This window comes from Rhipicephalus sanguineus, chromosome 10 (assembly GCF_013339695.2).
Source record: "Rhipicephalus sanguineus isolate Rsan-2018 chromosome 10, BIME_Rsan_1.4, whole genome shotgun sequence".
Classification (NCBI taxonomy): domain Eukaryota; kingdom Metazoa; phylum Arthropoda; class Arachnida; order Ixodida; family Ixodidae; genus Rhipicephalus; species Rhipicephalus sanguineus.
Genome location: NC_051185.1, coordinates 128,307,423 through 128,326,333, shown reverse-complemented (window position 1 = coordinate 128,326,333; position 18,911 = coordinate 128,307,423). Strand labels below are relative to the sequence as shown.

The 18,911-nt window shown below is 47.5% G+C and overlaps 1 protein-coding gene across 1 annotated transcript in view; it reads left to right on the top strand.

Annotated features, from left to right (window-relative positions):
* The window catches only part of LOC119372442 (luciferin 4-monooxygenase), a 151,048-nt gene that overhangs the window by 14,025 nt on the left and 118,112 nt on the right, over window positions 1–18,911 (top strand). Inside the window, exons 2-3 of the mRNA XM_037642923.2 lie at window positions 10,516–10,659; window positions 11,131–11,338. Of these exons, the coding sequence (XP_037498851.1) occupies window positions 10,516–10,659; window positions 11,131–11,338 (352 nt within the window). The remainder of the gene's footprint in view (window positions 1–10,515; window positions 10,660–11,130; window positions 11,339–18,911) is intronic.

Here is an 18,911-nt window from a genome sequence, read left to right as displayed (position 1 = left end):
TTGTTTACGTGAATCACGTGGGACTCACAGCAGATGCAAGACCTACTGTTAGTATGTCGCGAGTTGCCGTCTTCCCCTGACGTCATACTTGTGTTTACACGTCACTGCGAAACCACCTCCTCTATACGGAAACCGAAAGTGCTTTTTCAAGGTAGCGGTAGTACAAATATAATCACAGTATTCCCAAGCGCTACCACACATCTTTAGGGGCGAAGCTCCTCTAACCGGGGCTATGTCCCTCGCGCAGTGTACGCTAGTTCTCATTGCTCCCGCTAGACGCACAGCTGTGCTATAATTCAAAGGGCGCCCGCTAGATGGCGCGCACACCTGCACTCCCCGGCTCCGCTGCGCACTCGGCACGCACGCTAGGTCCCTCGCGCAGTGTACGCTAGTTCTCATTGCTCCCGCTAGAGGCACAGCTGTGCAATAATTCAAAGGGCGCCCGCTAGATGGCGCGCACACCTGCACTCCCCTAGAGTTACTGTATATGCTACCTTTAGGTAGCAGAGTTGTGCATCTGTCTTCCAACGCCGCTAGCAACCATGCATTGCGTCAACTTACCTGTCTCAACAGGTAAGTTGACGATACTTCATGCTCATAGCTATTAAGGGCGCCCTCTGTATTGTTTTTCTGTACTCATTGAATGTGAATGTTTGACACACAACCACCTCTCTATTTTGCTTATATTTGTTTTCCTGTCTGAGGCCTTCTTATATATTTTTCGTATTACTAATCGCCACGTAATGGGAGCTCTTAGTGGCAATAGCGCGAATAGCGGCGGTGTCCTGCGACACTTTATGGAACTATACAATACGTCTGAGACGTTTCTGTGTTGCACATGTTATCTTGCTGAAGAAAAGTTGCTAAAAGGATTGCACGTTAGTGAGTATATCAACAAAAAATCCTTTACGCCAGCAGATAAGTAGAATATGACAATTCATTGCAGTTTTAAGTCATCTATGTTTACACCAGGGGTCTCAAACTGAGCTGATAGCGAGCGGGCCGCAGTCGCGAAATTTAGTTGCAAGGGCCGGGACAGTGATGATGGTGGAAGAGAGTTTCAACAAAATGACGTTTGAAAGGAAGCCTTTCCCATGTCTCATAAATAGGTCATTTCTGAGGGGGATTTGGAGTCAAGATTCGAGAAACATCGATACCGATGTACAGAATGACGGATATCTGGACGCGGATTCTGAAATATAGAGCTTTTGTTCCACGGTTATGTTTTAGCACACGGCGACCACATGTCCCTCACGAAAGGAATGCTTGAGATCAGTCATGTCTGTGCAGCTCACGAACATACTTATTTAGAAAATAAAAACAAGTGAGACGAAGACGGTCATGTGTGCGGGCCGGGCGGCTAGCGAAAGGTCTCAAACCCCTAGTATACACCATGCGTCCCCCCTCCCCCCAAAAAAGAGAAAAAAGATGTCGTGGCCAGCGTTGTTGCTGCTGTGCGCCTGTCCTGAATACGGTATTGTGCAAGCTGTCTTTCACGGACAAGGTAAAAGTGCACACCTGTATTTGGGCCGTCGTGAGAAGGCTCCTTATTGTAGTTTTTGTGATTATATGGCAACCTGCTAGATGGTCGGCAAGCTGTACAAAGCAAGTGCCGCTGTCAGCGAAGTGTACAAAGAGTTGTCCTGTGAAGAAGCTAAAACAAACCCCAATAAGTTATTTTGGAAGGAAACTAATGTACTTTGGGCAACAAGGGCAAAACGTTTGAGATACTAACAGACATTTTATTCAAGTGAAACAAAATAGGTCACAGTTAAGAAATTTTGAAGCAGACATTTTCGTGCATAGGCGTTTTCTGCTACGTTATATGGATCTATAATAACAAATTTGAGAATGTATCGAAGTATCTTATACAATTGCCAAGTATCATACCGGATACGTTTTTTGCGGCAGTATCTTGTATCTGTATCTGCAATACTTCTTGCCCGAGTATCTTGTATCGTATCCCGATACAATTTCAAAGTATCTTTGCCCAGCCCTGCTAGGGATGAAAACTGCGGTAACTACGGACCTAGATATATGCTTAGGAAATGAAAAATTCGTGTACATTATAGTTTTTATTGTGCCATGCTGAGCCAGCCGAAGAAACCTAGGCAATTTTGTAAAAGCGCAGGAACGAAGAGCCCTTCAGAAGGGGAGAGACCTCGTCCGAACGTCTTCCATATTGGAAATCGTGCTAGAATTACCCGTGACACGTAGCACGCGCCCCTCCGTCCATATTTCCTCTTCGCTTCTGAGTTTCGGCCTGCCAAGCGCACGAAGCCAAGAAATGTTTCAGCGAGGCGCATGCTTCCATAGTGAACTGGCTCAACGGGTAGGCGGAGTAACATTTGTGGCGTTATGTTCCTGCCATAAGCGATGCGGAGTCGCCTACGTGGCAGAGCACTACCGGTTTGTGCAACGGCAATTCTAGGTGGAGCAAACCCGAAAGACAGTGCACCTAATTGGCGAAACCGGCCAGGCATGTGCGCCAACCAAGATTCCCAAAGAGCCAGGCCCGTAGCCAGGGGGGCGGCGGCGAAATATTTATGGTGCATGGTGTTTCACCGAAAATAAACAATGAAAATAGGCGTTTTTCTCAAATACTCAAGCCTTTGAGCAAATTCCCCCCCCCCCCCCGAAAAAAATCTTGGCTACGGGCCTGCAAAGATCACATATTTAGCTTGGATCCCTCAAAGGAATAATTCAGATTGTCCCCTCTATACATACGTTACGCTGAGGATATTTACTTATGGCTTCTGATTTTATCGGTAGTAGTGCTTTTTGCAGCGTGAACTGCCGGCAAATCTTTGACAGCGGTTTAAAATTTGATATTCAGTAACCGAGTCTGACGTTATATTTATCAGCTGCTTGAACGTGAACCGAAAGCCGGGGGAGACTGAGAGGTCCGCCGAGACAAACTGAGATTCCGCATAACCGACTGAAGTTAGCTTGGCTGCGGTGTTATCTGCCAAAGCCACAACATTGGCACACATACATGCATCGTTTTCATTGCGACCAGGTTACCGCGCATAAAGCTGCTGCAGATATGTCGTACGGTGCACTCTGGTCCTGAATGCAATTGAACATTGTATAGTGTTTCATAATGTTGTGCTCAGATCGTACATATGATACGACTGCCTGAGTACGCTGGGACACATGCGCAATAACAAGCGGTAGCGTTGGAACGTAAGATGACGCATGTATGAATGCCGACGCAACTCAGCTGCAGTTCGGGCTATCGACGACCGACGAGCGTGCTCGACTTTATCATCGTGCAGTGATTGCTTTCATTGTCAGCGCACGGAGTCAAGGGTCCATAGTACAATGTCTACAGGTTTGACTGCTATGTTCTTCGCGACCGCAACCGCGAGACAAAACACACAGGCTTTTGCAAACGTTCACGTACCGGACGCCAGTGACTAGCCCGAAAAGGAGCTCACACCATAGCAGATATCAGCGCCATCGCTGGCCATCAATCTAGCAAGAGGCAAGAAATATTGATTTTGAGGTTCATCCTTAAAACACCCGTAAATAAGCCGGAAGCTTAGGACTGGGTCACCTTGTTAAGGAAATGAGACTCAGAAAAGTACTGTCATGTCTATTTCTACGTAGAAAACTCCGTGAGGCGCCGTAGATCGCTTTAGTACCACACTCCAGGACACATTCACGAACTTCATTATCAAAGAAAGAGCCGAGATCTTCCTCAAGACGTGAGGGCAGCTTCTGAAGATAAATATCTCGATATTCATGGAGACCTATACATAGCCTTCATAGATTACGAGAAGGCGTTTGACTCGACGGAGACATCAGCAGTCATGCAGGCACTGCGGAATCAGGGCATCGACGAAGCCTATATAAACATAATGGAAGAAATCTACAGCGGAGCTAGAGCCCCTATAGTCCTCCACAACGAAAGCGACAGAATCCCAATAAAGAAGGGCGTACGGCAGGGAGACACGATATCTCCAGTGCTATTAACCTCGTGTTTACAGGAGGTTTTCAGGGCCCTAGATTGGGAACAATTAGGGACAAGAGTTAATGGATAGTATCTCAGTAACCTGCGATTCGCTGATGACGTTGCATTGATGAGTAACGCCGGAGACGAATTACAGCTCATGATTACTGAACTGGATACTGAAAGTAGAAGGGTAGGTCTGAAAATTAATATGCATAAAACTAAAGTAATGTGGAAAAATCTTGGCAGAGAACAGCGCTTTGCGATAGGTGGCGAGACACTGGTAGTTGTAAAGGAGTACGTCTACTTAGGACAGGTAGTAACCGCGGAGCCGAACCATGAAATAACTAGAAGAATAAGGATGGGATGGGGCTCATTCGGCAAGCACTATCAAATCATGCATTGTAGTCTACCACTATCCCTGAAGAGGAAGGTATATAACAGCTGCATCTCACCGGTACTTACCTACGGAGCAGAAGCCTGGAGACTTACAAAGAGGGTTCAACTTAAATAGAGGACGACGCAGCGAGCGATGGAAAGGAAAATGATAGGTGTAACCTTAAGAGACAGGAAGAGAGCAGAGTGGGTCAGGGAACAAACGGGGGTTAAGGATATGATAGTGAAATAAAGAAGAAATGGATATGGGCCGGGCACGTAGCACGTCGGCAGGATAACCGGTGGTCATTAAGGGTAACTGACTGGATTCCAAGAGATGGCAAACGCGTGAGGGGGAGATAGAACATTAGGTGGGTAGATGAGATTGAGAAGTTTGTAGGTATACGGTGGCAGCAGAAAGCACAGGACCGGGTTGATTGGCGGAACATGGGAGAGGCCTTGCCCTGCAGTGGGCGTAGGCAGGCTGATGATGATGATTTTTTGAGAGGATGTTTCCCTTGTTTCGCCATGCCGCGCGTTGAGGAGATGATGTTCGCTTCCTTATATAAGGAGTTATAGAAGAGCTCTTTGCAGAATATGCAAGAAACCCACCGAAGACGGTCGCTCAATTAGTTTTCGACTATTCGGCGAGCGATAAGATACTCGGGATGCAGCACAGACACTACTATCGCTGTTAACGGACCAAAAGATATAGCCACTGACGACCTCTGTAAGGCAGTCGGAGAGGTCGTATGTATAGAGCTACACCGTGTAGCGCTCTCGTTTGGGTGGGGGGCAAACCGCCGAGCGCGCTACCTCAAGGGGGGAAAATAAAGACGGCGCTTGCATGTGGCACGTGAGGTCACGGCTCGCGTTCGCTGCTGGCGTCGATTCCACTTCAGTTCTTCGCTGCTGTGTCAGAAGCCTACATGTGGTGACGCGGACGTCAAAGGGATTTGACACCCGCCGTTATGCGCGGGAAAATTCAACAATTACTGGGAGCCCTGAAATCAACACGCCGCTGCTGCCTGCCATGGCGCTCCTAACCGCCATGACAACAAGCTCGCTTGCGTGATCTCGTCGTCAGCCGCCGCCGCCTCCACAATCCTACCCGGCCGCACATACCGACGCTGCCATTACCATGAGATGGAGCTGCATGTGTTCCTTGCACTGTTCCGGAAGCGCGGAGAACAATCAGGTGATATCAGTGATTACCCCGCATTAACACTTTGAATCCCATTGCTTCCACCCCGTTCACCGTCACAACGCGTGCATCTACTTGTGATCTCGCCGCACGCCTGCAGAACAACTTCCCGGCTCGTGGGCAATCTGTGAGCCCGCATTCGGCGAACTAAAAGCAGGAACCGATGGTGGTGTGGTACAAAACCCAAAAATCCTGCACCACTGACATCGACGCTAGCAAGCACTAACACCCCGACAGCCATACGGAGTCTCGATGAGAAAACTTCACCAACGAAAAAAAAAAAAAACATGGCGACTCAACATATCAGCAACAGGGCATCTCGACGCAGCCGTGATGGGATGGCACGACCTAACCGTAGCGCAAGGCTACGAACCACCGACCTCAGGTTGCTCTGACCGGCCAGAATATCAGTGATTTAGTGGACGCCTGACCCGACTTCTCTGTCATGTCTGTCATGGATCATTCACCACCGAGATGAAGAAAGTGAGACTGCTTGCAAATGTCCCGAAACGCCCAAAGATGGAGGACGCATGTAAGGCTGACTGGAGTCTAGACGGCAGGAGTTACTGTTCATGGTCGCACATACCCTAAGACACGAGTTACACTAATGAATGATCACGAGAGGTAATCCTCGGTATGTACTTAATGAACCAACAAGGTGAAGTCATCTACTTGTGGTGCCTGTCGTGAACGCTTTCTAAAGGTCAAGCATTACCGCTGAAGAGGAATCCTATGAATTTTGCCTAAATGTACAGTAAAATGAAGTCAGCTCGGTCCAGCGTGCGCATTACCATCGGCACTGAAACTCCTGTGGATTTAGAAGGCGTCGTTGAGGGTGACCAAAGCGCGCACCTGGATGGAAATGTCTCCCTTGTACGATGAAGAGATGATATGTCGCAGGAAGGAAAAGCGAAGTTTTGTTTACAAGTTATAGCCAGGAGTACAGCTCCCCCAATAACGGCACGACAAACGCTTACGCGAAAGAAATTGGGGAAGATAAATGTCCTCTGGAATCCGGCAAATCTGCATCCGCAGCCCAAGATTCAGAGCAAACCTTCCACAGCAATGCAAGTCATCATCGGTCTAAGAAAGAGCATCTACAAAGTTGCACCATCATTACAAAGACAGCGTTTCTTCTTTATCGAGAGATACGGCAAACACCTGTCGCTAAAGATGATATACTTCACAAATGCGTCGGGCCGTTTCATGCCAGTTTCTATCGAGTTGCGACGCCAGAGCAAGAAGCTATAAAGCGACAAGTCAACGAACGGCCTTGCTAAGAAATTGTTTTCGATTTTGGGACAAGGAACACCGACTTTATGGCACCAGAGGGCCTGTTGGAGTTCAAGATTGCGTAATTTCTGGCTTTCCTCGGCCACTTCAACCTCCCAACACGTACGGGACACCATGTCGGCAGAATTGAAATAGAAGACCCGTCGACTTCAATGACATTAGTTTGTTTGCCTGCCACTTTGAAAAAACACATCTGCTGGCTTTTGCAGTAATTCAAGTAAACAAGACCACCAGACACACCCTCAACCCGTAAAAGTGTCACTTGTGCTTCTAAACACCTATGTTTTGGTGGCCACGTCATCAGCAAGTCTGCTCCCGGCCCTCATCCTCAGAAGAAATCTGTTGTATCGCCATCTGGGCGTCACATCGCGCAAGCGTCAGCTCTTTCCTGACTCTGTGCTCTTTCCTTTTCCCCTTGTCACTATACTCTATTAACGCCCCACTCTATTAACGCCCTAATCAGCGTTGTTATTTGCCTGCCTTGTTCGAAGTGTAGCGTTTCGTTTCTGCCATGGCCTGTGGGCCCGGACGAGCTAACAGCGGCGACAAGGATGGGATTCGGAAAATGAAGGAAGGGAAATAGGAGAACAGACTTGTGCGGCTGCTACTCAGTTATAGGACTCCCCAGAAAATCGGAACGTCACAGTCAGAGATGCTGCTAGGATTCCAGGTCAGATACCTTGATACCTGTTTATACCGAAGGTTAGTGCAGGAGCATCGGATGAAAGCCAGGACTAGGTGCCCCCTGTAATGTGCCGTGGGCACGTGTGCAACAATGGAACGGGAATGCGACACCCGGACAGGTGATATTTACATCTGGCACACGAATGGTTGGAGTGGAAACACCTGAAGCGATTGTCCGCCGACATGCCGACCACATACGTCTGCAACTTACGGAAGCACAGTCACACGTTTCCGCGGAAAATGCGTGCGCGGACAGGCCAGCACTCAGGTCAGAAGAGCCTGCTGAGAGCATGGGAATGGCCTCTGTTTCATCAACTTCAGCCGCAGGTCCTCCCGACCCTTTCCCGGTACTTCCATCCTTCGAAGCAGACGTGCCAAGTGAACCGGCTCAAATCACCCTGACGCATTATGCTGGCTGGCAAACTGTCATAATCATTTAAGCCATTTACGCAATGGAACTTCATACTGCAATAATTGGAGATCCTTTAAGTATCCTTGCACGACGTCAGCAATGAAAGGCCACCAAATACCTGACCCGACGTGTTGAAACGAAAAGCCTGCCTAAAAGTAGTGCTTCCGACGTTGCTACATATTCGGCCGACAACTTTCTGCGGCGACAGCGTCAAACATTTCACTTATGCGTGACGTTCTTACGGAATGTGCAACAGAAAATCAGCGGCATCGATATAGCGTCGCCCAGTCAACGTTCAATGACCAATGAGAGTTCATGATAACGAATCAGAATAAACTACGAATACCTGACAAGGATTAGAAGTCGGAAATTAAAAATCAGTCTTGTCGTTTTTCCCTTGCCATAGCCAGAATAATCACCGTAGTGGCCATGCGGCTTGCCTTGTTTCATCGCTTTACGCAGTATTTGTTACATTTGTGCTGGATTACAGCTTCAGTTGCAGCTAGCTGGATGCGGTATCTTTGTCTGCGTGCAAACTTGTAAGACATACTTACTGGCCTAACTTTTACATTAGTGTCACTGGAAGGCAGCGGTCATGCAGCAGAGGAGAGACAGCATGGGCCATTGAATGTGCTGGTGCTTCCTGACTGGCTTTGAGCAAATGCCGCCACCCATGATAATGTGATTCTAAACCATCATAAGAAATAATACTAATTATATTTACACCGCCACTCACCAAGATAAATACGCTGCCTCTATCACTTGCATCCAAATATATGTTCTTGAATTTAACGAAAGATGTTCATCATAGATATTGAGCCTTGCTGATGGACAATTTTTGGAATCGCTGTTGCCATTCATTTGGTGTTCCCTAACATGTTTACAGCTATGACAGGTTGTGTAACTACGCATCCCACTCTTATGTCACGCACTTTCATCCAACAGTAAAAGGAACAGGTGACAAGATTCGCTCACTCAAGGAGACATGGCAAGGAGGTGTGATCTGTGCGAAGTTTAGGAAAGAGCAGTATTTTTATGTGAACACAAATACAACGGAACCTCACTTATAAAGTCAGGAGAATTCAAAGCACTCAGGGCATAAATCAATGCCGATTCAACTACTAAGTCCTGATTTATGTGAAATGAAAGCACTGAAGCACGAAATGTACAGTTGCGTTTGTGTTCAAGAAGCGTTTATTTCAGCCAACAGTCATAACTCTCTTAGCATGCAACTTTTATGCTGTCTCCCCGCGCCTTTCACGAGCTATGCTGAATTAAATAATCCGGAGTGTGCCGATGCGTGAAGTCCTGACTGTACGCGTCTGTGTCACGAGCACTAAGGCAATGTACGAAGCGTGCATCACCCTTCGACTGAGGTTCTTTTGGTTTCGTGAAGTAAATATGACATGCATTGTCTTCTAAACTCTGTATGATTAAGAAAAAAAAACACGGTTGATCCCTCCGTCATAGGAATCGGTATAACACGAAAGTGAAACGTGTCTTCACAGAAGTAGTGCTTATTGTGTAGTGATATATGAGAGCTTGTACAATGTATATTCGTGTTTGGCAGCTATAGCACGTTCGACGTGGATGCACCCATGTTGACAGCATGTCTCTATCGCGACGACTAACGCCCATGATCATGATTAAACCGTTGTGGTAGCTGAAGTTGTGAACATATATCTGGACACAGCGAACCGTGAATTCCGCGTAAAGGTGACATCAACAAGCTCATAATCAACACTGGTACTCGGTATGCACTTCTTCAAAGCGTCGTCAATTAAGGAGAGAAACGGCACGGTGTGCGCTTTCTAGTAATAGGTAGCCGACGCCTGTGCTCATGCATACATAACACACACTGCGCTTCAGCAACACGGGAGGTAGAGGTTCGTAGCCTGAGCCGCAAACGCGGGCGTCCCGCTGGCCTCTGTCTCGCAGGCGCTGATCTCGCTCCACCAAGGCACGACATTCGCTCGTCGAAATCGCGTCCTTTCTGCAACGCATATTGCAGCAGTTTTGTTGGTGCTCTCGCAATTGAAGCAGTCAGTGGCGGAGAAATCCCGTTGGTGCACGTGGAAGCTGCACTACTCCGATGAGCCGACGCACGCTAATACGAAGCCAAAGGCAAAGAACGTAACTGCGTCAAGGGTGCCTCGGCGACGCCAGCGCGGCCAGTCTACCTCTCTGGTATCGAGACGCTTTAACCATGACCTCCGATATCGAGCGCAATCTCGAAGTAAGCGCTAGTAAGTGTCAATCGTGAAGCATTACTTCTTTTCACATCTCACAGGCGGCGGCACCGCCCCGCTCCTCCCGCCGCGAAAGAGAATGTGTGAAAGATATAAGGCGCGTTCGCGCCGTGTTTAGCATCTCTCAAGTTAGGTTAGTCGGCAGGGCGTCGGGCGCTTCCCGTCGCGGCCGCAACGTCGTGGGTTCGATTCCCAGCGGGGTATCATTTTCTTGGTTTTTTTTCTTTCTCACCCGTTGGCCTCCATTTTATCAACGTCATATCCGTGACGGATGTACTTGGTGGACCCCGGCATAAAACACTTTCGTGTTAAAATTATTGTTCTGGTACGGTTCTCTATGCAGAGCACCACTCAGAGCTTCGCAGAAGATGTCACCATTGAAGATCGCGTCGTGAAATCTACAGTTCAAGACCTCAAGATTCCGCATGTCGACTTCGCAGAATTTCTCAGAAATGCGTGGAATGAGGAACCAGACGCGACCGCACTGGTGGGTTCAAAATGCGTTATGAGTTGTATTCACTGAGGCGGAAATGAACTGTTGCAGTACAGTATGCTACACCCATTTATGCCTAATCGGAGAACATACCTCCGTCTGGATGCGCTGAACATTAAAGACGCCGTATGTGATAATTGGAATCCTTGTGTAATATAACTGTCTCATTATCCCTTTACAACCACGCCACCCATATTCAATTTGCAATAGTACGTACCGACCATCAGTTCCACTACGAAGCGCTATCTTTCCTGCCAGGAACACATGGTTTTAAAAACTCAACAGGCCTACAGACTGCATAAAGCTTTTGTTGATAATTTATGTTTGGCGATGACAACAATCTCCATAAGTAACAAGGTGGCGTTAACTTCGCAAGGGTTCCCTAAAATCATACGAATAAGCCTTCCAAAAAATTGGCATTCAACGCAGGAGTGAACTAATTGCACAGCAATGCTGGTAGTGCAGGTTGATGCACCTACCGGACAACGCTACAGTGGTAGACAGCTCCTAGAGAACTGCGAGCGCATCGCGGCTGGATTCCAAGCTCTTGGCCTGGAACGTGGAGACACGGTAGCATTTGCATCCGCGAACAGCGTCGACCTGGTAATGGCGTTCATCGCAGCCGTCTTCGCTGGTGCGAAGATTACCTGCGTGAAGACGGTGTTCAACGAGAGTGAGTAATTGCATCAGCGTTGTTTGATGTATGAATAACGCTTATGGTCCTGGCATTAGATTGTTTGAAATGGTTTGTCGCATTTTCTTCATTTACCTTTTTGTGAAATACTTGACAAGGAAAACTTTTAGGGCGCAGAGTGCTTGAAGAAAAGAGGATAAGACCGGACAGTCTTCGCAGCAAGCGGGCGTTATGATACCTTTGGCAGTTTTCTCCTCCTAACCGCTTGGCGCTTTGTTGGCATAAGGTCACCTTTTAACACTGGAGCAGTTCTGAGTCAACCCTTCGCCGTGAGCCGCTCAGCAGAGCGGCGGCCGATATAGCGGCCGTGAATATAGTTACTGCACCAGGAGCCACATACAGTAACTCTACACTCTAAATATTTTCACGCGCAGCAAGCGTGACTGGGGGGCGTGTTTTTGCACGCTTGTTCTATGCGTGGTGTGCTTTCAAGCTAAAAAAATCACGCTTCCTAAGCGTGACTTGCGGGATGCATAACGCTTGCGAAGCGTGAGTGGGGGCGATTTTTCGCACGCTTGTACTAAGCGTGGTGCGCTTTCACGCTAAGCGCACCACGCTTGCCAACCGTGACTCCCAACCTTTTTAACGCTTAGAGAAGGTGTAAGAGAGGAGTTTTACTTACTTAATGCGGCATTCTCCCGCTCCTTGAAATGCCTTTCTGACTGTCAGAAATCATCCAAAAAGAAAGCTGAAAGAAGATATTATTTGTTGTGCTGTATGGACTTGGCGGCTTCTGGAAGAGTATACAGGGTGTTTCAGCTAAAAAGCACCAAGTATTAAAAATTAGGCATAGGCGCTACGCGTCTCCAATTAGCTCAATATTGTTCTGAGCCATATAGAGCACGTCAGAATATTTTTTCCAATCCGCCAAGCTCGGCAATTAACAAAAATTGTTTAATGAACTTTTTAAATAGTAACTCTAGAGAAAATGTTTCAAAATAAAAGTTGTAGCGCTTGTTCAGAAACATCGAATTTTTCAATCTGTGTTAAGATAACTCCCCTGCCTAAATTTTTTCCGGCCTTTCTTTTAAGCGCGCGAATTTGAAAAAAATACCACGTGACTGCCGCCAAAAGCGCAGCGCTTTCAGTGCCCTCAAATGTAAGTTGAACGAATTATCAAAGGCTGCTCCGCGCACGAAGTTCGATTGAACAGGCTACCGGTGACTGCTATGGACGCTAAATTATGATAGAGGCGTACCATCTAAAAAAAAAAAAGGTCTACGAAAGAGCAGCCGTCACATGTGAGTGCATCTTTTATCTCGATCCTTCATCACGCTGTCACCCTCGCCCCTTCCAAAGCGTTTCTTCATTGGTGCGAAAAGAAAAGAAAAAATGCCTACACTGCATCAAATGCTGCCTACGGTCTTATGCAGCATTTGCATGGTTACCGCTTTGTCGTTGAAGAAATTTTTTTGTTGTTGTTGAAACGGTATCTGTAGAGGGCGCTACGCGCCATGCTTTCTATATATGGTTGAAGGGAATAAAGCAATGTGCATTCGTTCGGTCATCATGGCTCGGAGTCACTTGTGTAGACGCGCCTAGCGTCTGTCAGCTACCGGTGTCGTACATGGTGCCAGAAGTGGCCGCTGTTCGCTCTCGGTAATGGCGGACAAGCCCGACGCTGCGTTTGCCGGGGTACCTGGACTCCAACAGCCACCAAACTTCGACTTCAACGATCCAAGTGCGTGGTCCACCTGGATTGAGCAGTTTGAGGACTATGCCTATGCTACAGGAGTGCACCGAGCCACCGACGAGGTTCGGGTACGAACGCTTCTTTACTGCATGGGTGTTCAAGCTCGACGCGTGCTAGCGTCTTTCAACTTGACGGCTGAAGAAGCTCTGTCGTACAGTGTTGTGAAGAGCAAGTTCACCTCGCATTTTGTTCACCCGCTAAACGAAGTTCATGAGAGTTATCGTTTTCACAAGCGGACGCAGCAAGCAACGAAAGCGTCGATGCTTTTTATTCTGCGTTGCGAAACATGGTCAAAAGATGCAACTATGGCTCAGCGTCCGTCGAGGACAGGCTCGTTCGAGACCGATTTATCGTCGGCTTGTTGGACAGCAGGTTATCAGAACAACTCTGTCGCACCTCTGACTTGACGCTGGACAAAGCGTTCCTGCATGCACGGCTGCACGAAGATGCCGAAAGAGAAAAACATGAACGCGCAAACCAATTATCTGGACCAGTCGCCGTTGATGCAGCGAAGCACAAGCCAGCGGAAAGGCAATCCCATAAGCGAACGTCAGCATCAAGAGAAACCCCTTTTTCTGATGCGACGCACGGATCGTGTCACTTGTGTGGACGTGAAGTGCATCAGCGGGAATTTTGTCCTGCCAAGAAAGCCATTTGCAATTTTTGCAAAAAGAAAGGGCACTTTGAAGCAGTTTGCTTAGCCAAGCAGCGTTCGCACAGCCGACAGTCACATGCCATCGAGATGCATGCTGTCAAGACCAGTCGTGAAGCAACCGCCAAGTTCGTTTGGGTTCACGTGAACGGCGTCCCGCTCAAGTTCAAAGTCGACTCAGGAGCGGAAGTTACCGTCGTTCCAAGCACTTTTCCGGGAGTACCGTCTCAACTCGAAAAACCGGAGGGCCATCTAACAGGTCCTGGAAATTATCCTTTAAATGTGTCTGGCCAATTCAGAGCTACGTTGGAGTGGAAGAGCCGCACCTGCGTACAGCCAGTGTATGTCATGCCTTCGCAGTCTACGCCTCTGCTAGGCTACCCTGCTATACTCGCATTGGGAGTTGTGAAATTCGTCGACGCCGCACAGCGACTTGAAAAGCCAGCCAGCTCTTCAAGCGACGCCACCCTTAGCCATGATATCTTCGAGGGACTTGGTACCGTAGGGGAGGAGTACACTATTAGGCTCAAGCCAAATGCCAAGCCATTTGCGCTCAGTGTACCTCGCAGAATTCCCATTCCTCTGTACCACCAGGTGAAGCAAGAGCTGGACCAGATGGAAAAACAAGGCGTCATCAGGCGCATTACGAAGCCGACGCTGTGGTGTGCAGGTCTGGTCGCAGTACCGAAGGCATCAGGCGGCATCCGAATATGTGTGGACTTGACAAAGCTCAACAAGGAAGTTCTCCGTGAAAGGCACGTGCTTCCAACGGTCGAATGGGTTCTCGGGCAACTGGGCGACGCAAAGGTGTTCTCTAAACTCGACGCGACAGCAGGATTTCACCAAGTGCGATTGTCCCAAGAATGCCAAGAGTACACCACATTCATCACGCCATTCGGACGCTACTGCTACTGTCTTCTACCTTTCGGCCTGACCTCGGCACCGGAGTACTTTCAGCGAGAAATGGCTCGCATTCTCGAAGGACAACCGAACGTAGTCAACATGATCGACGACATCCTGGTTTTTGGAAAAGACCGAGAAGAGCACGACAAGCGACTTGTGGAGGTTCTTGAACGTCTGAGGAGAGCCGGAATTAAACTCAACAAGTCGAAGTGCTGCTTCGGTCAAGACAAAGTAGAGTTTCTGGGTGTAATCATCGATGCCAACGGTATCTCGCCGAGTCCCAGCAAACTCGAAGCCCTACGCAACTTGGAGCCACCCAAGGACGTTGCTGGTTTGAGACGCTTCCTTGGCATGGTTAATCATATTGGTCGCTTCCTGCCCAACCTTTCGCAGGCAACCGCCCCTATTCGCGCCTTGCTAGGCGAGCAAAATGCATGGCAGTGGGGACCGCTTCAAGAGACCGCTTTTAATCGGGTCAAGGAGATGCTCACCTCGGACCTCTGCGTCGCGAAGTATCATCCCGGTCGTAATACCATGGTCTCATGCGACGCGAGCTCATTTGGACTGGGAACTGTTCTTCTGCAAGAACAACCATCGGGGGAGCAACGCGCGGTAGCGTTTGCATCACGGTCGTTAACCGATGCAGAACAACGCTACAGCCAAACAGAAAAGGAAGCGTTGGCCGTAGCATGGGCAGTGCACCGCTTTGACCAGTACGTGCGAGGCCTACACTTCACGGTGGAAACCGACCACCAGCCACTGGTGACACTACTTGGAAACGCTGACTTGGACACGATACCTCCACGTATTCAAAGGTTCCGTATAAAACTTATGCGCTACCAATTCAACGTGGTCTACGTTCCAGGCAAACAGCTAGCCACTGCGGATACTCTTTCAAGGGCTCCAGACGAGAAGCCGTCGATCAGCCTAGTGGATGTGGTAGAAGAGTTCGTGGAATTCCAAGTTGCAGCGATCACTGACACGAAGCTGGTTACTGCAGATGATGTCCGCAGGCACCAAGAACAGGATGGTGAATGCAACCAGCTTGTCAAGTACTGCACCCAGCGCTGGCCTCGTCGAGACAGGCTTCCGGAGCACATGAAGAAATACTGGAACCATCGAGGTGATCTCTCTTTGTGCAACGGCGTCCTGCTAAAAGGCAATCGCTTTGTCATCCCGACTTCGCTGCAAAACGATACGCTCGAACTTATCCATGAAGGCCACCAGGGAATTAACCGATGCCGGCTGAGAGCACAGGATTCCGTGTGGTGGTACGGACTTTCGCAGCAAATACGGGACAGAGTCAGTCGCTGCAGGCAGTGCGCAGCCACACGAGCGCAACGAAGTGAGCCATTGGTTGTAACGAAAACTCCAGCGCAACCATGGCAAGAAGTAGGAATGGACTTTTTAGTCACAGGGGACACACCTATCTACTAGTAGTTGATTATCGTTCTCGCTACCCTGAAGTCATCTACATGCGAAGCACGAACTCTGAGGCGGTTATCAATGCTATCAAAAGCATTTTCGCTCATTTTGTCGCTTAACGTCCATCGCAGTCACCGATAGCCTGTTCCATCGATCTTTGTGCGCGAAGCAGCCTTTGATAATTCGTTCAACTTACATTTGAGGGCACTAAAAGCGCCGCGCGTTTGGCGGCAGTCACGTGGTATTTTTTAAAATTCGCGCGCTTGAAAGAAAGGCCGGAAAAAATTTAGGCAGGGGAGTTATCTTAACACAGATTGAAAAATTCGATGTTTCTGAACAAGCGCTACAACTTTTGTATGGAAAAGTTTTCTCTAGAGTTACTATTTAAAACGTTCATTAAGCAATCTTTGTTAATTGCCAAGCTTGGCGGATTGGAAAAAATATTCTGACGTGCTCTATATGGCTCAGAACAATACTGCACTAATTGTAGACGCGTACCGCCTATGCTTAATTTTTTAAGACTTGGTGCTTTTTAGCTGAAACACCCTGTACATACTGATGCCCGGCATTAATTAGCGCATTACAAAAATAAACTTTTCCTTTTCATCTTGCACATGTGCAAACTGTAGAACGCGACACTGCGAGAGGGTAAAATGAGCTTGCTGGCTGAAACATAAATATGGATTTCGGTTTATGGTACAGAGAGTACGTTAGAAATAAGAGACAAGCTTTCACTATTTCACTGGCTACTCTTTCCATGTTGTACCCAACGGTACATATACACGCACAGCCCAACATCGGCAGTGCGGTTTGTATTTACGGTGCAGCTAGCAAGCTCGTGTTACGCAGAACTAATGGAATGTTCCCATGCCCAATATGAAAATTGAAACTTGACTTTTGTGATTACCTATTTAATACCAGGCAACCAGCATATATACCCGCCAAACAGCCGCCAAGCATCAACAAATACAGCACAACAAATATTATCGTCTCTCAAATTTATTTTTAAACACTTTCTGACAGTCAGAAACACATTTTATAGAGCAGGAGAATCCCGCATCAAGTAAGTAAAAATCCTCTCTTACACCTTAACTAAGCATTAGGAAGGCCTCCCGTCACGGATCGACAAGCCTCACATCGCGATTGCGGTGTTAGATCTTCGTTATACACCGTTCAGAGTTTAGTAGTGTTAGCAGAATGAAGGCGTTCGGGATTGTCTCAAACTTCGCTTGTCACAAACCCCAACGCCATGGAAGGCAGTGCAAGACAAACTTTCATAAAGCATCTTCCACAGGTACATCTGGCGAGTCCTACAATTAAGCCTCTGATGTGCATGCATTCTTTCGAGGCGATTACTTATATATACGGTAGTCCAGAAATTTTAGTGAGGAATATTGCACGGAGTGCCCTGACACTTTACATTTTGAATCAAAGATAAGGGGTTAAGTAGAACGAAATATTTACAAGAAATTAAATTTGAGTAATACTTTTATTGACCATAACTTACAAAAACGCTTCTTTTTATGGAAGAGCAATCCAAGAAAAAAACACACAGGAACTGTAAAATAGGCGCTAGATGAATTTTGGATGTCTCTTTAAGCAGCACATAAACATTGATGTGTACTTAACTCAAACGAAGTGTAGTTTCGTGAACAAATCCCGTAGCCTTTTCTGTGCCCATGGAATTTCGTCGATGCCGGCACGTTTAACGACTGCTTTAACGAAGCCAAGCAACTGGCCAAAAGCAGCCGGATACGCAAGGTCCTTGACGTAGTACACACACAAACAAAGCACCAGTGCTTTTTCTAGCGACGTGTTCGGCTGTAGCTTCATGGTTTCGCTGGGCTCTTTACCGCATACAAGCTCGTTCACGTCGCCCCACACAATGCACGGGCCAATAATGTCTGCGGGTGAAACCTGGCAAAGATAAAAAAGGAGAAATTAAATTGGTACCTGATGGAATGAATCGTTGTCCAATTTCACTTGGTACAGAACTACAAATTCATGAAAATATTTTGTCGACAAAGCTCACATTGCGACTGAGGCGTTAAATCTTCTGATACACTGCTGAAAACTGAGTATAGTGTAAGAAGAATGATGACGTTATGGATTGTTTCTGAAACTTTGGCTCTTAAAAGCTATTTTACTCCCCCCTGAAATTAGGGCCATTTTCGCGAGCCTTGGCCTCAGGTGCGCATCCAGCTCTGTGTACGATGGGTCCCCTAAGGATGACACTGTCGCCACTGCAGGCAGAATTTTGCTGAGGCTTTTGACATTCTCCTCGATAGTGCCTAAAAATCTCAGTTCACTTTCAAAGGCAAACTGAAAGAGAAAACTTGGAATTAAACTTCATGAACACAGAATACAGCGAACAATCAGCAAAACTTCGTGGCTCTTTGTTGATTTTATTATAGCGGCATTGGGAGTTAGCAAGAACAGTACAAAGGAGTTTTGAAGTCGTAAAGTCAAGTATAGTGCGTACACCGGCAATCTGTTTGAGCACAAATGAAAAAAAAAAGTGAGTGCTCCAGATTACACTGGGCGCCAATAAAATCTTCTCAAATATGGCAATCTGAAGAAATAAACAGGGACATAAGAAGATACAGGACTGTCTTACCATTTCTTCGTTTAGGAGATAAGCCGGTAATACCGCCACTGGTGACGTGCTCCTCAGGATAAAGGATGCTTTTAAAAGTGCCTTCACGCGGGGTGCATCTGTTCCGCTTTCAGAATGTCCTTTTTCATCTATTGTCTGCACAGATAAACAAATATAACTTTCACAGCGATAAATATAATTGCGGAAGTAAGACGCTTGCCTCTTTCTGAACCCCATACACTCCAACAGATCTTGCGAACTTTTCAATCAAAAGTTGTTCCTT